The sequence below is a fragment of the Desmodus rotundus genome, chromosome 6 (assembly GCF_022682495.2).
Source record: "Desmodus rotundus isolate HL8 chromosome 6, HLdesRot8A.1, whole genome shotgun sequence".
Taxonomy (NCBI): Eukaryota; Metazoa; Chordata; class Mammalia; order Chiroptera; family Phyllostomidae; genus Desmodus; species Desmodus rotundus.
The window spans coordinates 49,758,097-49,779,901 of record NC_071392.1 but is presented as its reverse complement, the minus strand read 5'-3'; the positions used below and the strand labels follow the sequence as shown (position 1 = coordinate 49,779,901).

The 21,805-nt window shown below is 42.3% G+C and overlaps 1 protein-coding gene across 1 annotated transcript in view; it reads right to left on the bottom strand.

Annotated features, from left to right (window-relative positions):
* DLD (dihydrolipoamide dehydrogenase) overlaps positions 1-1,666 on the bottom strand; it is a 32,597-nt gene extending 30,931 nt beyond the window's left edge. Inside the window, exons 1-2 of the mRNA XM_024558451.3 lie at positions 1,531-1,666; positions 12-90 (exon numbers count right to left, since the gene is read on the bottom strand). Coding sequence (XP_024414219.1) covers positions 12-90; positions 1,531-1,569 — 118 coding nt within the window. The 5' untranslated portion in view covers positions 1,570-1,666. The remainder of the gene's footprint in view (positions 1-11; positions 91-1,530) is intronic.
* Between the last annotated feature and the right edge of the window lie 20,139 nt (positions 1,667-21,805).

The following is a 21,805-nucleotide window of genomic DNA, read 5'->3' as shown; positions in this document are numbered from 1 at the left end:
TAATTACTTACTTGGTTGATCTGCATAAGTTCTTAGAGGCACTGCAGAAACTCCCTGTATGCCATGAGATATTCGACTGAAATGGCCTCTCTGGAAGAAAAACAGAATATGTCCTTATTATGTAAACAAAAAACTACCTAAGGTCCCATGTGATTTGGGGCAAATGTATCAAGCACTAATTACCGACGGATGCATTTTTGTTGCCACCCAGAGGTTACATATCAATTTCTCCTCTTTGATAACAGCAATTATGTAAACTTTTCAACGTCAGCTTACATTATCTTTTTCTTGTAAGTATTCAAACATCTCATGTTTACCCTAATAAAAAGTTATTTGATGGTGCTAATTTTTATTAAATTTTCAGAAAGGATGGTTAATTGTCAGTGCCAGGGATCATTTTAATGTCAAAAATAAAGTTCTTAAAGTTTTAACCTAAGCATGTGAATAATCTACATTATGGCAATCCTTTTACCTCTAATTATTGTTTCCTAAGTCAATCTACCATGTAAAATCTATGAAGATGTTCCTGAATTATCAACTAGGAACAGAAAATTAGACAGTAATTTAGGAAAACGTACTAAGTAGTATATTCATATTCAAGAGCTACTGCAGTTTCAGAAACTGCATCATAATATCCACACAATCTCTGAATATGGATGGCTATTATTCCCTAGAACAGTGAGGTACAAAGAAACAAAGCAAATACCACCGACCACAGCAGGCAGTGACAAAACCTACAGTGATCTAGTAATGTTCTCTATTCCAAGGCAATTCTCGCACCCGTGGTCAGGAAGGCAGACCGAAGAGGCGCAGACTAAACGTGAGCCCTGAGTTTTGGTCTGAGCTCTGGCTGTCACGAAATGCATGGCTTCCAGCATGCCACATCAACTTTCAGGAACGCAGTATACTCATCTCTGAAACAAGAGTTTCACGCTTTATTATCTTCGGGGTCTCCAGCAACCTAGTACTCAGCCACGATCCCACATACACACAATTTGGCTGTACTTGGTACGCGGATGAAAGGGGAGAGGAAGATTAGCTTAAAGCGGCAAACGCCGAAGGGGCTTTGAGGAATTCCTAGGGCTACCTGGTGGGGCTGACTGGGTTTGGGTCTTTCAAGCAGTGGCCCCAAGGTCACCTGCCCATAGCAGAAAGTTAGGCAGGGGCCGAAATTAGGAACGGGGAGGTTTGAGGAGCTAGGCCAGACCGGACAGGAGCAATTTCTTCATCGTCCTGCAAGGATGCAAAGGCCTGTGTGCGACCGCACGCCCCACGGCCCTGGCCTGGGAGTGGAGTGGAGTGGAGTGTGTGTGGCTGCGGGCCGCCCTGTAACAGGCAGGCCCTCTCCAGAGCCCGAGTCCCAGCCTCCACGCCTTGGCCTGGACAGGGGCGGTGCACGGGCGGAGCCGCGGATGGTCCCACTCAGGCCGTCGGCCTCTCCCACTCCCACCAGTTAGGCTGCGTCCCGGGCCCTGTCAGCGGGTCTCTCTGTGCCTCTGGCTCAGCACGACCCCACCTAGTCGCCCTCACCTTTGCCAAGGAACAGCATACACGACTCCAGCTCTGCATTTTGCCGCAGGTCTTTCCGTTCCGCCGGAGCTTTCACCTCCGCCAAGCCTCCACCGCCTCGCCAAGGTCTCCCCGCCCTGCGCATGCACGAGCGCAGCTCGCGTCACGGGTCGGAAGCAGCGCGATTGGCCCCGGCGGGCGGGACCCGTCCGTAAAGTCGTTCCTTTCAGGCTCGGCGTCGTACGCTGTCGTAAGGCGCATACTGCTTTTTGGCAGCAGGGGCTTGAGAGACAATTTGGGAGCGGGTTGGTAGTGGTAAAAGTGTCCGGAATTTCAGTGTGGTCCACTTGGAAGACGAAATAAACGAGAGTATCCTTCGTTTAATGCACGCTGCGGAAAGTAAAGCTTGACAAGGTCTTGATTGTGTTAGGCCGAGGAATTTCAGCACTTTCCAGGCATTACCTCGTTTCGTCTTTACAACAAAAAACGCGTTACGAGTATATTTAAACAATACCCCGGAGGTCTCACAAGGGAAACATGACTGCAGCTTTGAGGTGACAGCCGTTGGTCTTAATTACTGCTTTATAGCCCCCCTCCCCTCCCCTCCCCATTATCAAATGCCGTGTAAGGGATGGGGCCACAGACTGGCACCACCAGCATCTTGCTCTAAGCAAGCTAACTGGCAATATGTAGAAAACACACTGTCTTCTACCTTCTCAGTTGGGCAACACACCTCCCTGGTAGAGTAAATAAGAATGGGTGGGGTGGTAGATGAGAGTTCAGTTTTTCATAAGAGGAAAACATTGTATTCAAGATTAGGCAAAGATCTAAGGTCTGATTCTTTCTTTGCATTAACTGCATTGTATTTTTTCAGGTTTAATGCGCACTTTTTGCCCAAATTTTTGAGGGGAAAATAAGGCTGCATATTATATGTTATAATGATTACATACCATGGGTATAATAACGTGTACAAAACGCTGGTGCGCATTATACACTGCAAAATACGGTGTTTATAGTGTGTGTTAAGGTGGTCAGTGACGTAGTCTGTGAAAGAATTCAGAAAGAAAAGAAAGTGTGAGAATAAAGTTTTTATTCACCAAGAAAGGAGAGGGGCATGGTGTGGAGAGAGACACCAGCATGGAGGGGTGGGGGCTTTGAGTTCTTATTGGATTAGAATTAGATTTAAAAAGGCTGGGGCAGGTGCTGTTGTGTGGTCCCTGGGCTGTTGAGGCGTTGTAACACAAGGCTGCAGTTTGTTCCGATGTTATCGTTCGCCTACAGATTATAGGGAGTACGTGGTTTCTGTTCTTGCCTTCCAGTAACTTCCAGTCCTCAGAACAGGCTCGGAAGAGTAAAATGGCAGTGATGTTTCACAAGGTCACAGGCCTGCTAAGCAAATGGTGCCACAAGAGCAAATGGGGCTGGCTTTGTCCTTTCAGTGTGGATGGAATGTAATTCTACATTTCTGGAAAGGTTACTGCCCAGGCACTGTGCTGGGCTCTGTGGATTTAAACACTAGTTCAAAATGACACCTTACCTCAGTTTTAGGGAAGAAGACATGAATGATATTTAGCGTTCGTTATAGCGACTGCTACTTGTCATCCAATATTCATTCTCCCTGTTCTTCCCTCTGAACATAGCATGTTGGCCATCACAACCATTTTCATGGCTTTAGCCCCTGGCTATCTATACTGATAACTCCTAGTTCCTTAACGCCAGGCTCTACTTCTCTCCTGAGTCCAACTGGGTTGTCCTGCTGACACCTCAGTTTCAATTATCTAATATCTAAAACATAAACGATACCTCCAAAAAGCCAATCATACATAGTAAAAACTTATAGCCATTCTCAACTCCTTCCTTTATCCCAATATCTAATTGGTCACTGTTTTATTTGACAAGTAGAAACAGACAGACAAACATTCAGGTGCAATGAGTTTGTTTGAGAGACAATCCAACAAAGCATCAGTTGGGGGTGGAAAAGGCATGAAAATTATTTCAGATGCATTAATGAGTAGATTACCACCAAGGGCAATTAGGACTCAGGGAGACTGGCAGCCTCTGGGAGACAGTATAGAGAGCACTTCAGAGTTCTTCTCCCCAAAGTATACCCATCAACTGCCACCAGTCATTGGTTGAGGACTGCTCCCAGGGATTTTAACTTCTTTGGCACTTCTGGCCTGCCCAATAAGTGGGCTGAGTGAATGCCAGCAGCTAGAGAAATTGCTCGGGCAGAGTCCCTGGTGCTTGCAGTAAAAAGGCCTTGGGTGAGCATGCAGGGAAACGCGAGTGCTAAAAGGATACAATCAAGACACTAATAAGGTCTGTACCAAGTTCTGGCAATTCTGTGTGAAAATGAGAGAGAAGGAAACATTGAAGATGGCTCCTAGCTTAGATTGCTGGGTGGGTAGTGAAACCAATACAGAAACAGGCAACATAGGGGAAAGAACAGCTTTGAGAAGATAATGAGTTAAATTCTTTGAATTTTTGCCAGTTGGACAACCCAGGTGAGAACTTCAATAGTTATTGGAAACATAAGTCCAAAGCATAGAAACTCAAGACATGAACTTGAAAGTTTGCTGGCATATGGAGAGTGGTTGACATTTTAGGAATAGATGAATTCACTAAGGATAACACCTTATAAAAGGAGCTCACGAGGGAGAGTGAAAAGGAGCTATCAGAGAGATTGCACAATTAACTCATTTTCCAGCATGGAGCAAGTCCTAATTACCGTTTGTTAATTTACTTTAAATTTTTTAAATCCTTATCCAAGGGTATGTTCATTGATTTGAGAGAAACATCTATGTGTGAGAGAAACACCAATCAGTTACCTCCCATACGTGTCCCTACCAGGGATCAAACCTGCAACCTATGAATCTGTCCTGACTTGGGATCGAACCCACAACCTTTTGGTCTACAGGATGACACTCCAACCTACTGAACCAGCCAGCCAGGGTTGTTAATTTACTTTTAATTGATCTGTGTGGCCCTCTAGAACAGGCTGTTGCACAAGCAGAATCCCCATATCCTCCACTCTTCTCCAAACTGCCCCAGACAAGGGTGATACCCACACAGTGGCATTTAAGGGGTCCTTAAATGGCTTTCCACTGCCTCACTCCAGACTTGAAAGTTTCCCATTAGAAGATTCCCTCCTATTTTTCCTTTTCCTAACACTCTCTGTTAAAATAAGCTGTCAGTTGCTGGCTATAATTTTTCCCTTAGGGAAAAGAGAGTAGGAAGTTACTGTCTGTCGAACAGATGTTCTAAACCCTGTGGTAGAGGTTTTTACATCATTTCTCCATTAAATTCTCACCCCAGCCCTGTAAAGTGGTTTGTCAAGTGGATGGGGGGATTGTTCTGGAGGCTAAGAATCCTCCCCTATTGAGGAGACATGGGATGGGGGCAGTGGAGTAGAGTAGATGACAAGCAGACAGCAGGTAAAAGGCATAGGCAGAAAGAAAAGAGAAGCCAAAATACATGAGAAGTCACACTTTCACTGGATACTTGCCTAGTGTATGCATATGACCACTACAGTAATAGTGACAACTCTAATAGTAACCCAATTTTTTTATAGTCTGTAAGCTCTCTTTATCCATTAGCTTCTGTACTTGTCAATAATCATGGGGGGCCCACTCTAGGGTGGGCACTGTGCTGAAACCTGGAGAAGTAACAGGGAACAAAGCCAGAACCAGTCCCTGCCCTCATGGAGCTTACGTCCTAATGGGTACTTACATCAACCAAATACTTCCATAATGAGATAGAAAAGTTGTGATTATGATAAGTGCTATGGTGATCTAAAAGGGAATTTGGACTAGTTGGACAAGGGACAGAGGCTCCCCTAAGAAAGCAATGCTTGAGCTAATATCCATACAATTTGAAGGTGTGTTCCAGGCAATAAGCATCTTATTCTTTTTTACAGATGGGATATAATGCCATAAGGAGAACTGGACTGACAATCAGTCTAGACCTGACTAGGTTCTAGCCCAGGTTCTAGACCTGACTGCTCTTCACTTGCTATGTAATCTAGAATAAATCATCTCTCAGGATCTTGATTTCCCAAACTTTAAAATAAGGGTTTACAAGCTCCCTTCTAGCTAGAAAGCTATGCCACTGAGTTGCAGACTTGGCTTTCAGAGAACCACGGATATTTACAATACATATTTACAAAGGATGTCTGTTACTTCTGGGGCTGTTGCCTATTGGAACCCCCTTTGTACATTTAAGAGATCTGTGACGGTGTGAGACCAGGCTCCACTAGGAAGCCCAAGTGGCCACCTTTGGCTCTTTTGGGCCATGGGCAGGTAGAGAAGGCACAGGACCCAAGCTAATTAGATACTTCCATGAGGACCTGAGTCAAAGGCGTGCCACAAAGAAATTAATAATTTAGAATCACTCCATTGACAGTTTCCATGGCTCCCGTGTCCAGCGGCAATGGCAGTGTCCTGTTTAGAACCTTCCTGTGGAAAATTTCAGGTAGGGCCATCTCTGTAGTTTCCTGACTGCTTCTCAAAACATGACATTGGTCCTCTGGCTATCCTATAGCCTGCCCATAAACTCCTTTCTGCAAAAGTGGACCAGTGATTATTTCTCAGAGATTGCCTAAACTCCCAAATCATGATTGGTACACTACCATTTATTAAAGAGTCACTCTTTAGTTAAAAAAAAGAACTATTTTTAATCTCATAACTGCAAGACAGGAATTATTGACACCATTTTAAAGGGAAGGTAATAGAAGCTCAGAGAGTTTAAATAACATACCTAAGGTCATGCAGTCAGTAAGCAGCTAACTCCAGTGTGCCCCTGCTGTTTCCGCAGTTCCTTGTTACATCCATTCATGCTAGACACAGTACTTACTGGGTGGTAGGGAGCAGAGTTCCTTGGCTCTTTCTTTCTACTACCACCTACTCTTGTGATGGAAGACTGTCTCTGGCATTGGCCTGCCTTGATTGTTTAACCCAGGTTTACTGGGGTTCAATTTCCCCATCTATCATGAGACAAACTAGCTCAAATGGTGTCAGAGGTACTGCTGTACAGCTCTCTCCTGTGGATATTTTGTGGTTTTATTGAGGAAATTTCTGTACTTCATTTTCTCATCATTGTTCCTGATAAATTTCATTTATTTAGATGATGCTTAAACAACAACAAAATTACATCAAAATGCTAATCAAACTTCGTGGTTGGTTGAGTAGGCAATAGTGAGTTACAGTGTAGTTAACAGTGTAAGTGAACTGAGAGTCAAAACCCCTAGTAGTACCTGCCCTGAAAGGGATATCGTTGTCTCATGTCATTCCTCTGGTAACTTCTGAAAAAGCAGGAAACACCAAAAAGAAAATGTGTATGTTGGGGCAGGGATGAAGAGATTTACCATTAACTTTTCAAAGTGATTCTAAATACAAAGATATTAGGCCATTGATATCTTTAATCAATAAATCAACAATTATCAATGCATCTTGCACATAATAGGTCCTTAGAAAGAGAAATTATTTACACTGCTCTAAATACGTTGGGACATTTATCAGGCAGTTTAGTTGAATTCACATTCAAAATCCATCTTGAGCCCTGGCTGGTGTGGCTCAGTGGCTTGAGTGTGGGCTGCAAACCCAAAGGTCGCCAGTTTGATTCCCAGTCAGGGCACATCCTGGGTTGTGGGCCAGGTCCCCAGTAGGGGGTGCGCGAGAGGCAACCACACATTGATGCTTCTCTCCCTCTCTTTTCCTTCCCCCTCTCTAAAAGTAAAATAAAATCTTAAAAACAAAAAAACAAAAAACAAAGTCCATCTTGAGTTGCCTGACTTGCGTTGTTTAGCCCAGGTTTAGTGGGTTGAATTTCCCCATCTATAATGAGACAAACTAGGTGGTGGTCATGAAATGTGAATCTGTAAGGATCTCTAAGACTGTGTATGTGCCTGGCACTTTACAGTTTATAAAATTCCGTCCCACACACACTAGCACTGGTCTACACAGTGACCCTGCCGTGGATACTATTAGAATCATCATGCAGCGAGATGAAGTAATTTGTCTAAGCTCACGATCTATTAAGTGATGAAGGCAGAACTCGTGACCAGGTTTTCTGATTTCAGTCCATTACTCTTTCCTTTGAATGACTCCCTACTTTTAATCATTTAATAGATTTGAGCCATACAATTATATTGTTGATCTGTTCAATCAGTTGGAAAAACTCCTGATGCTTCTCAAATCTGTAGCTGTCTAGACTTCATTCAGTCTCTGTCCTGTCGAGACTCAGATAAGAGGAACTGGAGAACTGAAGTGTGCCTCTCAAGGCCACTTTCTGCCAGCTTATGAAAGATTCTCTCTTCATAGTTTTTGTTCTCACAAAATTTAAACACCTTCTGGTGGAAATGGTACTTAGGAGGAAATGAGTTGGACATACCCTTTACTTTATCTCACTCAACGTATGTGTTTTTTTAAACATTTCCAGTTAAGAAAGAGTTTATCCTAATCATTAAGAAATTGAAAAAAAGACAAAAAAAATACTTAGAATATGTGAATAAATGCACACCGAGGTGAGAAGTTTGTTGTTATATTCAAGGATGAAGAGAGCAAGAAAGGTGTAGAAGGAAACTGTTGTCAGATATTGGAAAATTAAGCAGGAAGAAACTGCACCCTGTTCTTAACATGACGGGGTGTTCTTAACATGACGGGGTGTGAAAGGCACACCAGGGCAGGGTTGCGAATTAACTTGATGGAATGGGGTCAGATGAAGTGTGGATGTGAGGGCTGTAACTGCGGTGGAAATGTGGCTATCCGTGTGATTAAGTAGGTTCCCTGTTACACTAAAGAACATAATCATCGTCTGCACAAACCAGGCATTTCTTTGATTCCTGTCCACAGGCCGAGCAGGCACTTTCTTCAGTTATTTACTAGAATCAAAAGAAAGGCGCTCAAAGAGGTAATTTCTGCAATTCATTCTTTCTGACTTTTCTAAAGAATTGCAAATTTTCCCTGTGCCATTACTTTTCTAACAAAATGAGCCTTAGTTATTAAGCTAACATATACTTGCATTTAACATTTTTTGGAAGCATATGCAGCCAATTCTTTTAAGTTTATCCCTTTAAAAAGACAATAACAACACTTTCCTGAAAATGCCAAAATTCTATCCCAATGTAGCAATTAATCAACAAACTAAGTAATACCCACAGTATGTCTAGCACTATATACAGTGTTGTAGGAAATAGAAAAACTTGTTATTTTTCTAAATTTAATTTTTATGGAATTTTTCAAACACAAAATACAAAAAATACTATAATGAATCCCATCTATCCATCACCCAGCTTCAACAATTATCAACTCATGGCCAATATTATTTTACCCATATCACCCCACTTCCCTCCTCATGTTTTATTTTAAAGCAAATCCCCAGTGGTCATATCATTTCATCTATAACTGTTTCACTATGTGTCTCCAAAAAGGTAAGGATTTTTTTTTTAACAGAAGGATTTAAAAACTAGAACATAAATATTAACTCAATTATCAATAATCCAGTCACTGTTCAAATTCCCATTTAGGATTTGTCATTATGAATAACAGTATTTGCAGAGGTCTTCATACACGTCAGCTGCGGTGCCAAATGCTTTACAGCCAGAAGCCACTTAATCCTTACAGCGACACTCTGAAGATGCTAATTATGCTACATTTTACAGCTGAAGGAACTACAGCTTAGAGGTGTTGAAAAATTACTCTGACCACCACCTTCAGAAGTTGTACAAGAATAGCAATAAAAATAACCCACAGAAACAGAAAGCAGATACAATGGCAAAAAGATTACTGACATATAAATTTAAGGGTTTAAAGGAGGGAGAAATCTGTGTGCCGCAGTGGGCTGAAAAAAACCATCCTGGTCAATGTACGCCCGAGATGTATAACACAAACTAGTAAGACTTTCTGACTGCTTGGAAAGTATACGATTGTCTAACCACTATGCTATCTATACACCTGAAACCAATACAAACTAATACTGAATGAAAACTGTGATTGGAAAAATAAAAAAGTAAAGGGGAATAGCTGGAATTAATTTTAGTAATAAATTTTATTTAGTTCCACCCCCACCCCAAAGACTCTGTGCTCTGGTATAAAGGGGGATTCCAAAGGAAAGTCATCTCACGATACCATTGAAGAGGCGTGTTGCCAGAAATTTTAAGGGCTCACAAATGACCAAAACTTGTTGGGTTTATGTGGCTGCAATATATGCCAAAACCAACAGGTGGCGTCAACATACAACAAAATTAAATGTCACTACTCTGCTCCATCTCACTAGTAACAGAGTTACTAGACTAGTAACCCTGTCTTCAATCTTCAATTCTCAATTGTTCAAATATATTTCAGCAGATCTCTCAGTACTCCTTTTATTGGACAGGGACTGGCCTGGAGTGGGTCTGCCTCAGGCCAGTCTGTAATGCGTAGGTTCTTGAATTCGTGTAGGCAAGATTTTACAATACAAGTACAGGTGATTTTGAGAGTATATTTATTAAAGCTGGGGACGGTGAAACAAAGGAAGGACTTACGGTAGAAGAAGCAACAGGACAGCCCAGGCAGTACCCTGCTTTGGGTCCCTATAGGAAAGGAGTGGGCCTAGGTGGGGGCGACATTAGCTCCCAGGGAAGTCAGGGAAAAGGGGCCCCTGGAGACAAGATCAGGGGATAAGCCCGGATCGAGCTGCCACTGCCACTGCTCTCCTGCTTACAAGTCTCACGGGAACCCTTAGAGTCTTGGAAGAAGTAAAAAGTTCATCCCAAGAAGGGGCGTGGCATGCTCTAGAGCACGCCCTCCCAGGGTCTTTGTCGTGAGGCTTTTTATCTCTCTTCTGCAGGTGAGAATCTTAGGGGAGGCTTTCAGCAGAATATTCATCAGCTTTCCAGATGCATTTTTAATATGCTGATGCATCAGAATGAGTATATGGGGGGGGATTCTTCTCTTTTTTAAAAAGATTTTATTTAATTATTTTTCTAGAGACAGGGGAAGGGAGGGCAAAAGAAAGGGAGAGAAACATCAATCCGTTGCCTCTCACTCGCCACCCGAACCAGGGACCAAAACCACAACTGAGGCATGTACTCTTACCGGGAATTGAACACGCAACATTTCGCTGTGCAGGACGACACCGCAAACTGAGCCACACCAGTCAGGGCAGGATTGTTCTTCGGTCTGCTTTATCGTTTTACTTTTATCTTGAATCTGTCTGGATCTCATGGGATTTTTATTATTTTTTTCCCTGACTTCATCTGTCTTTGGGTTTAGCGGGCACAAATGGCATTATCTGGGTCTCTGTTCTCTATTTTCCCCACCAGGGTGATTTAATCTATGTATTCTCCGGTTAGGAAGGAGGGGTATAAATCTTTTGCTCTCAAGTGTCCTTGGTTAGGGGAGATAGGGCCTTGTGATTCATCAGCTGACTGTAAATTGTTCAGATTATTTGTCCTTATTTAATTTCCCTTGTCTCAGTTTCCCCATTCCACTTGCCCAGGAATTTTCCTAGCTTTTTACTACCCTGTCATGCTCCCACCATTATAAATGTGAGTTGGGGAACGCAGAAGAAATAAAAGAGCCTATAGGACAGTGTTTCTCAAAGTATGTTTTACAGACACCCACCTTTTACATTGTCATCAGTGGAAGCCTTGTTAAGAATGCTGATTTTAAAGACAGTATAATAAAAGTGTGTACAATAGTTCATTAATAATATTTTATATTGATTACTGTTGAAATGAAAATAGTTTGGATATACTGGATTAAATAAAATATATCATTAGGCCTGGCTGTGTGGCTCAGTGGATTGAGTGCCAGCCTGCAAATCAAAGGGTCACTGGTTCGATTACCAGTCAGGGCACGTGCCTGGGTGGCAGGCCATGTCCCCCGCAGGGAGTGCTTGAGCGGCAACCACACATTGATGTTTCTTCTCTAAAATGACAGTTTGCTGTCATTTTAGTGTTCATATTTTTTATCTTCTTTTCCTTAGATAAGTCCCTTTAACACTTCATATAATAAGCGCTTGGTGATGAGGAATTCCTTTAACTTGACCTTATCTGAGAAGCACTTTATCTGCCCTTCCATTCTAAATGATAGCTTTGCTGGATACAGTGATCTTGGATGTAGGTCCTTGCCTTTCATGACTTGGAATACTTCTTGCCAGCCCCTTCTTGCCTGTAAGGTCTCTTTTGAGAAATCTGCTGACAGTCGTATGGGAACCCCTTTGTAGGTAACTGTGTCCTTTTCTCTTGCTGCTTCTAAGATTCTCTCCTTCTGTTTCATCTTGGGTAATGTAATGATGATGTGCCTTGGTGTGTTCCTCCTTGGGTCCAGCTTCTTTGGGACTCTCTGAGCTTTCTGGACTTCCTGGAAGTCTATTTCCTTTGCCATATTGGGGAAGTTCTCCTTCATTATTTGTTCAAATAAGTTTTCAATTTTTTGCTCTTCCTCTTCTTCTGGTTCCCCTATAATTCGGATGTTGGAACATTTAATGATGTCCTGGAGGTTCCTAAGCCTCTCCTCATTTTTTTGAATTCTTGTTTCTTCCTTCTTTTCTGGTTGGATGTTTCTTTCTTCCTTCTGGTCCACACTGTTGATTTGAGTTCCAGTTTCTTTCCCATCACTCTTGGTTCCCTGTACATTTTCCTTTGTTTTTCTTAACATAGCCTTCATTTTTTCATCTAATTTGTGACCAAATTCAACCAATTCTGTGAGTATCCTGATAACCGGTGTTTTGAACGGTGCATCTGATAGGTTGGCTACCTCTTCGTTGCCTAGTTGTATTTTTTAGGGATCTTTGATCTATTCTTTCATTTGGGCCATTTTTTTTTTTTTTGTCTTGGTGGGCCTGTTAGGTAAAGGGGCAGAGCCTTAGGTGTTCACCAGGGTGGGGCAACCCACGTTGTTGGGCTATAACGCTGCATGTGGGGAAGGGGTCCGAGAGGGAACCATAGCGCTTGCTCCACTCTCTGCTGTATTTCAGTCACTTCCCCCACTACCCACAATCAAATTGGGCCCTTCTGGTGCTGATTCCCAGTATGTGGGTTTGTGTATGTTCTAGGACCCTGTGGGTCTCTCCCACGAACTCTCCTAAGAGGCTGGAAGTTTCTCAACAGCTGTTTTCAATCAGTGGTTTGAGGCTTTATTTCCCCGAGCTGGAGCCCTGGGTTTCGTGGTCTGATGCTGAGTCTGCCAACTGCAGCCTGGCACACCCAGTCCACAATCTGCTGCCTTGCTGGGTCCTCCAGCATCACCTTGCCACCAGTCCTCTCCGTCTGGCTGCCCATCTCCGCCCCTCCTACCGGTCTGGATGAATGTGTCTTCTTTAACTCCTTGGTTGTCAGACTTCCATACAGTTCAATTTTCTGTCAGTTCTTGTTGTTTTTTGTTTTTAAATTGTTGTTGTCCTTCTTTTGGTTGTGCGAGGAGGCACAGCGTGTCTACCTACACCTCCATCTTGGCTGGAAGTCCCTAGCTTAGGAGATTTCTAAGCAAAGCAGCTTGGTTCCTCCTGACTGCTTATAATGAAATGCAAAAGGAGAGAGATGAATCAAAGAATGTTTATTAAGTAGAGCCCTGGAGTATCAGATGGTGAATCACAATTCAACAAAATACACCAAGGGAAAGTGAAATAGACAAGTCTTTTACTCACAGGTCCTGGAGGAGGTATACAACACCCCTGACGAGCCCACATGAGGAAGACAAGGTAAGGTGTGAATAGAGAGAACACAGCATGACCTGGGGCACACACCTGTATTAGGGTCCATGGGCACAGTGTTTTGAGGTTCCTGGGCTAAGGCTAGACTGGTCAATTTATACCAGAAACAGCTAGATTTTGTAAGCATTGAGTGGGGCTTAGTGAGGGAGCAGGCGAGGGGAAGGCCCTGGGCTTCAGCAGCAAGTCCTTATTACAAGGTTGATTGGGGGGATTCATATCAGAAACTTACATTTACTTGCTACTCTGTAGGCTGTTTTCTAGGACAAGTGCTGGAGGGAGGGTTTAGTGTCAGTTCAGACCCCCCCGCCTACAGCTTGGCCACACAGAATGGAAGCTGAGGCGGCAGTATTATGGAATACTTTAGCTAAACTCTGAACAATGGAATTGTTAAGCAAAAAGCAACCAGAACTTGAAGGATTGTGTGTAAAATCCTTCACATAATCCTTGTGTAAAATCCTTGTAAAATTCTCAGCCTATCCGTACTGCAAAAAAAGAGAATGCTAGTTCTTAAGAGAATACTGAGGATGTGGCTGAGTAAGCATTTGGTAAAATTTGCATAAATGTGAACCACAAATCTAATCCTTCTCTGCAGAAGCTTGAAATACAGATGGGACTATGACTACAGAAACTGCCAGCCGAGACTAAAGGAAACTGAGAGTGAAGAAGGGCTGCAAATGTGTTATCCTTCAAGAAAAGGGAAAAATGAAACTGAAGGTTATTCAGAGAGCTGAGAGATGGGATGGGCTCTGCTAGGCTGAAGGGACAGGGCTGCAGTGCAGAGCCTGGGGCAATGGGGCCACCCCAGTGGAATTGGAGGGCAGAGTATTGAACCAGAGTACGCAAGACCTCAGATCTAATGGAACTTGCCTTCCCAGGTTTCGAACTTGCTTGGGACCTGTCACTGCTTCCTTCTTTCCTGTTTCTCCTGTTTGAAAAGAGAATGTCCATCCTGTGTCTGTCCCACCATTGTATTTGTTTATTTCATGGGTTCACAGCTGAAGAGGAATTTTGTCTCAGGATAAATCATACCTAGAGTCTCACCCATATCTGATTTAGATGATATTTAAATGAGACTTTAAAATTTAGACTTAAGGGTTGATGGTGGAGTCCTAACCAGTGTGGCTAAGGTGGTTGAGCATTTTTTTTGCAAAGTAAAAGCTTGCCAGTTCAATTCCTGGTCAGGGCACATGCCTGGGTTGTGGGTTAAGTCCCTGGTTGAGGTCAAGGTTGGGGCACGTATGAGATGCAGCTGATTGATGTTTCTCTCCCTCTCTTACTCCCTCTTTTCCCCTCTCTCTAAAAATAAATTAATAAAATCCTAAAAGAAGAGTTGATGCTGGAAAAAGCCAAAACTTTAGGGACTGTTTCGATGGAATGACTACAATTTGCACGTGAGAAGGACATGGATCTGGGAGGAATACTATATATTTAATGGTGTCTCCACAAAAGTATATGTTGAAGCTTAAACCCAGTGTGATGGTGTTTGGAGATGGGCCTTTAGGAGAAAATTATGTTTAGATGAGGTTGTGAGGGTAGGGCCCTTATGACTGGATTAGTGCTATTTATTTATTTATTTATTTATTTATTTATAATGATATTTTATTGATTATGCTCTCACGGTTGTCCTGATTTTTACCTCATTTGCCCCTCTCCACCCAGTGCCCCATACCCCCTCAGGCAATCCCCCAGCCATTGTTCATGTCCATGGGGCATATGTGTAAGTTCTTTGGCTACCCATATGTACTTCTTAATCCCCTCACCTCTTCACCCATTCTACCCCTCCCACCTCCCATCTGGCAACTTTCCAGTAACTAACTTTTTTTCTCTTACTTTTAGGAGCCTCTCTTTATCTTTAACCTTTGGCCTTTTAATAATGATGTGTCTTGCAGTGGGCCTCTTTGCACCCAGAATAATTGGGATTCTCTACATTTCCTGGACTCTCATGCCTATTTCTTTCACCGAATTAGGGAAGTTTTCTTTCACTATTTTTTCCAAGAGATTTCCAATTTCTTGCTCTTTTCCTTCTCCCTCTGGCATCCCTATGAGGCAAATGTTGGACCTCTTAAAGTTGTCCCAGAGGCTGTTTATACTGTTCTCATTGTTTTGGATTCTTTTTTCTTCTTCTTGTTCTGATTGGTTGTTTTTTGTTTCCTTATGTTCCAAATCATTGGTTTGATTCTCGGCTTCACCATTCTACTGTTGTTTCCCTGTAAATTGTTGTTTATTTCAATTAGTGTATCCTTCATTTCTGACTGGGTCTTTTTGATGCTGCTGTGGTCCTCACTAAGTTCCTTGAGCATCCTTATGAGATGCAGTGTTTCAAACTCTGCATCTGATATATTGCTTATCTCCCTTTTGTTTAATTCTTTTTCTGGAGTTTTGATCTGTGCTTTCATTTGGGCCATGTGTCTTTGTCTCCTCATTTTGGCAGCCTCCTTGTGTTTGTTTCTATGTATTAGGTAGAGCTGCTTTGACTCCATGTCTTTTGTAGTGTTGCCTAATGTCGAAGGTGTCCTGTAGGTTCCAGTGGCACTACCTCCCCTTTCACCCAAGCTGGGTACTGGAGGTGACCCTTTATGTGAGAAGAATACACCCTCCTCTTGTAGTTGAACCTTGATTGCTATTGGCAAATCAATGGGAGGGATATACCCAGGCCAGTCAGCTGCAAGGACTTCCTGTGACCACTGACCACCAACCTCCACTCTCCATGGAGGATCAGCTGTGCAAGAGCAGGTGGTGTTGTTCCTACATGGCCTACAGCTGTCCACTGGGTGCATTGGCCTTGGTGTTTCCCATGTGGTGCAGGCCAAGTTCAGCCCCTACCTGTGCTTCACCTGGGGCACACTGACTGAGTTTAAAGCAATCTGAGATGGCTGCTACTTATACCGGGCTTGGAGATTCCCAGGTAAGGCCAAGCTATGAATCTAATCTGGCTATTGCTAGGGCTCACTGAAGCCACGTGTTGCTTGTTTGATAGAATTTAGGAGCCAAGACCAGCCATTCTTATGGAAAAGCAGCTTGGGTGGGCCTATAAATTGGGTGGGGCAGAGCCTCTGTGGCTCTCCAAGACGGGTCACAGTGTTAGCTAGGTTGAGGGAGTCTCAGATATGGCACCAGCCTGCAGGCTCTGTGGGGGGAGAGGGCTCAGCAAAGGGATAATGGCCCCTGCCCACCTTTCTGTCTGGAAGAAAGCTGTCCCCTAGTTCTTGCCTGGATGCCAGACACTTCAGTATCTCCCTGTATACCACGGGTGCCCTTCAAGCTGCCACGCCGACCCTGGGTCTCAGAAGGAGCGAGTCTGAGTAGGTGAGTCCATGTATGAGCCCCACAAGAGGAACTGCTTAGGGGTCCAGCAGCCTCCTATAACAACTCAATCCCCACTGGTTTTTGCAGCCAGAAGTTGTGGGGACTTATCTTCCTAGCACTGTAACCCTGGGCTAGGGGGCCCTGGTGTGGGTCTGGGACTCCTTACAGCTGAGATATCCCTCCCAAATTTTTATCTACCACACATGGGTGTGGGACAAGCTTGTGCTGCATCCATGCCCTTCCCAGCAGTCTGGATGGATATGGTTTCTTTAATTCTGTAGTTGTCAGACTTCCATTCAACTTGATTTCTGACATTCCTGAGTGATGGTTGTTCTATATTTTAGTTGTAATTTTGATGTGGTTGTGCGAAGAGGAGAGCCATGTCTGCCTATGTTGCTATCTTGATGGGAAACCCTCCACTTTTTGATATTCAAAAAAAGAAGAACAATAGAACATCCTTTCACAAGGTTCTCTGGGTTGACTGAGCTGAGCTGATTGCTTCTTCCTCCTTTTCTTTTAATTTTTTAAGAAAGTTTCAATTGCAGTTGACATTTAATATTATATTAGTTTTAGGTGTACAGAATAGTGTTTAAATATTTATACAACTTACAAAGTGATCTCCCCAATAAATTTTGCATTCACCTGACAACATATACAATTATTACAATATTATTGACCATATTCCCTATGCTGTACTTTGTATCTCTGTGACTATTTTATAACTGCTAGCTTGTACTTCTTAATCTCTTCACTTTTTCACCTAGCCACTCAACACCCCTTCCATGTAGCAAGCATCATTTTCTGTATCTATGAGTTTATTTCTGTTGTATTTCTTCATTTATTTTGTTTTTTAGATTCCACATATAAATGAAATTATGTGGTATTTGTCTTCTTATCATAAGAGACTCCAGAGTTCACTCCCTACTCTCTCTCTCCCTCTCCCTCCCTCTCCCCCATCCCCCCTCTTCTCTCGCTCCTCATCATGACAGGGCAGCCTTCTACAAGCCAGGAAGAAGGCTTTCACCAGAACCTCATCATGCTCGTGCCTGATCTTGGACTTTCAGCTTCCAGAACTCTTCCATTGTTTAAGCCACCCAGTCTACAGTATTTTGTTATGGCAGCCCAAGTTTACTAAAACAAGAGGCTCCCCATCACCATTATTTTTCCAGTCACTGATCACTCTCTGTAATTAACTTGCTTATTTATTTATTCATTTTTTACTTTCTTGTTATTAACTTCACTAGAATGGAAGCTCTAAAAGGGCAGGGACCCTGTCTGCTTTACCCCCAGAGCCTAGAACAGTGCCTAGCATATAACAGATACTCAGTACATGTTAACTGACCAAGTAAAAAAATGAAAGCCAAGAGCTAAACATCTAGCGTGTTTAGTATTTTAGAAATACTCTTTTAGCTTTTTTTTTAAAGGGAGTATTCTTCCCCCAGTCCTCACTTTTCACCTTCCTTTCATTCCTTCCTTTTCTGCTTTCAGGAAAAATTTAAATCAGCTTAATTTGGAGTGATTCCAACTGGGAAGTAGGAGGAAATGGAAGTTACATCCAGGATCACTTGTATACCTTTATATTTATGTTTCACTTTCATTAAAAATTTTTTTTCCAGCTCTACAGAAAGTGAATAAAAAAAGTCAAGAGTCAGGAAAAGACCAAAGATTATAAGTTATATAAGTTACAGCTCCTTATGTAAAACTACCATAAAAATGTTTTATGCTTACTACAAAGTTTATATTTTCTTAAGATAGGATCGATAAACATTTATCAAAAAATAATTATTCTCCTACCATACATTTAAACACACAAAGCTTTAATGTAAAAAAAGTAATAATTTTTTAAAAAGGTTTACTTTATTCTCATTCAAGAGAGAGAAAAACATCGACTGGTTTATGTGCCCCAACTGGTTGATATGCCCCAACTGGGGCTTGCACCCACAACTTACACATGTGCCCTGACTGGAAATCGAGCTGGTGATCTTTCAGCTAACAGCCAATGCTCCAACCAACTGAGCCACAACAGCCAAGGACAAAATGATGTTTCAAAAGAAGCAGGAGTCCTGAACTTTTTCCTTCTGAGTCAATCTTGGCTAAAGGATATTCAAAACAAGTATGAGATTTCCTTTTTTTTTTTTTTTTTTTAAGATTTGTATTTATTTTTATTTTTAGAAAGTGGGAGAAAGAGAGGGAAAGAAACAACCAATGGGTTAGAGATAAACCCATTGGTTGCCTCTCCCACACCTCCATCTGGGAACCTGGCCCACAACCCAGGCATGTGCCCTGACCAGTAATTGCACCAGTGACCTTTTGGTTCACAGTCCAGCACTCAATCCACTGAGCCACACCAGCCAGGGCCAAATGAGAAATTTCTGTACTTTTTGCAGTGAAAACTCAAGAATTGGCTTAGAATACAGATGAGCAAACTGGCTGTCCTTGGACCACACCCAGTCCATACAATTGTTTTCCCCACACTCCAATTTCTGAGATTCTTTTCAACCTGCATTTTCAAAGGCAAAAATCAGCTGGGGCTAAGTTATTACTCTCTTCTGTGAGTGATTGTTGAACTTTAAAATATGACCAGATCTCGCTGGTTTGTATTTGTCTTGCCCTTAGCCCCCTTCATTTATTTGTATCATTTGTTTCATTCTTGATAAGTTTTCAAGTTTGAAATCCTAGTCTTAAACCAGAAATCAAAATGTCATAGTTTAAAACCACACTGAAGTCAGGCCAGGATTCAGCCAGGACGTAGTGGGGAGAATATATCTACTGTTTATGCCCTATGGTCATTCTGATTGGTCAGTGCCCTGATGTTAATACTTAAACCTGATGTTAAGTATTTTGAACATAATTCTTGCATGAAATTCTTCTGGCCACATTCTTAAGTCAGAAATACGTATATATTCCTGTTCACATTTACCAAGGTAGTAAAAAACACTACAGTTTAGGGGGTAGCTGATAACTCAATCTTGAAATCAAGTCTCATAATCCCAAAAACTTGCATTTATATCCAGCAGTTTTACCTGCAGGGCAGGGAGTTTCATTACCATGACAAAATTCTTTTTATAGTCAATAAATTTGTATCTTTGTCCTATGTCTTTTCACTTTTTTAAAAGTATATTTTATTGATTATGCTATTATAGTTTTCCCATTTTCCCCCTTTACCCACCCTCCCAGCCTGCACCCCCCAACCCTCTATCATTCTCCCTGCTTAGTTCACGTACATGGGTTGTACATATAAGTTCTTTGACTTCTCTGTTTCCCATACCATTCTTAACCTCTCCCCGTCTATTGTATGCCTACCAATTATGCTTCCTATCCTGTCCTAGTTGTTTGCTTACTTTTTGTTTTCGTTTTTTTTTTTTTTTTTTTTAGGTTCAGTTGTTGATAGTTGTGAGTTTGTTGTCATTTTACTGTTCATTGTTTTTGATCTTTTTCTTACATAAGTCCCGTTAACATTTCATATAATAAGGGCTTGGTGATGATGAACTTCTTTAACTTGACCTTATCTGGGAAGCACTTTATCTGCCCTTCCATTCTAAATGATAGCTTTGCTGGATACAGTAATCTTGGATGTAGGTCCTTGCCTTTCATGATTTGGAATACTTCTTTCCAGCCTCTCTTGCCTGCAAGGTCTCTTTTGAGAAATCACCTCATAGCCTTATGGGAACTCCTTTGTAGGTAACTCTCTCCTTTCTTCTTGCTGCTTTTAAGATTCTCTCTTTATCTTTAATCTTGGGTAACCTAATGATGATGTAATTTGTTGTGTTCCTCTTTGGGTCCAATTTCTTTGGGACTCTGTGAGGTTCCTGGACACCTGGAAGTCTATTTCCTTCACCAGTTTGGGGAAGTTTTCCTTCCTTATTTGTTCAAATAAGTTTTCAATTTCTTGCTCTTCCTCTTCTACTTCTGGCACCCCTATGATTCAGATAGTGGAATGCTTAAAGTTGTCCCATAGGTTCGTAAGCCTCTCCTCATTGTTTTTGAATTCTTGTTTCTTCGTTCTGCTCCAGTTAGATGTTTATTTCTTCCTTTTGTTCCAGATTGTTGATTTGAGTCCTAGTATCCTCCCCTTCACTGTTGTTTCCCTGTATATTTTGCTTTATTTCACTTTGGGTACCCTTCATTTGTTCCTTCATTTTGTGGCTGAACTCAATCAGTTCTGTGAGCATCCTGATTACCAGTGTTTGAACTCTGCATCAGATAGGTTGGCTATCTCCTCATTGCTTGGCTCTTTTTCTGGAGCTTTGATCTGTTCTTTCACTTGTGTCATATTTCTTTGCCTCAGTGTACCTGTTATGTTGTAAGGGGGCAGAGCCTTAGGTATTCACCAAGGCAGGGTAACACACGTGGCTGCGTTGTGGTGATATCTGTGGGGGAGGGGTTAGAGAGGCACCCCTCCCTCTCCCTTGCTTGGCTCTAGCACCACTTTCCAACAAACTCTGCCATGTGAGACTGGGAGTTTCTCCTGCTGTGGCAACCCCCAAGGTAGTTTACAGCTAGCTTGAGTCTTTAGTTTCTGTTTCAGCCAGCCCTGCCTTGCCTTCGCAGTCCACCGCCTTGCCTCACAGTCCACCACCTTGCCCCGAGTCCCCTCAGCCAGCTCCACCTCGCCCGCATGGTCTTCTGCCTTGCCTCAGGTCCTCTGAGCCAGCCCGGCTGCCCCTCTCCATCCCTAGGTGCAATCATTCAACCATGGAATCTTATAAATGGAAGGAGCCTTTATTTAATCTGCTCCATTTCATTTGCAACTGAGGAAAAGAGGCTCAGAAACATGAAGTGACTTGTTTAAGAGGTCTTACAGCCAATGAATTACAGAGTTGGTGTAAAAAGTTATCACTATCAATTTCTGATAAGCATATTCATCCTAATGCTACCTTGAATTGTGGAATCAACATAAGGAAATTTATAATAGTATATATACCACATTTCATAAAAACTCTGTATTTCATGCTAAAATTTCAAATGTTACTTTCCTGCTAAGTAACTTGATTTTTTTTTTAATTACAGGATTCTCATTAATACTGTGCTCAGCTTTAACACAGATTTGAGAATTTGGGGAAGATTTAGCAGAAATATAATTTGCACAGTGTAATATGCATAGTGTGATTGTAACAAGATGCAGAGCATGGGTCCCCTGAAAGTAGGGGAACAACCCCTACAATGGGGGCAGGAAACAGTGGAAAGTACAGCATTTATGGAAATTGCATAACAAACACAGATCAACAGCCATGTCTTCCTGAAGGGAAGAAGGCTGCTGCTGGGGCAAATTGTGCGGGAATGTGCAGTGACTCATGAC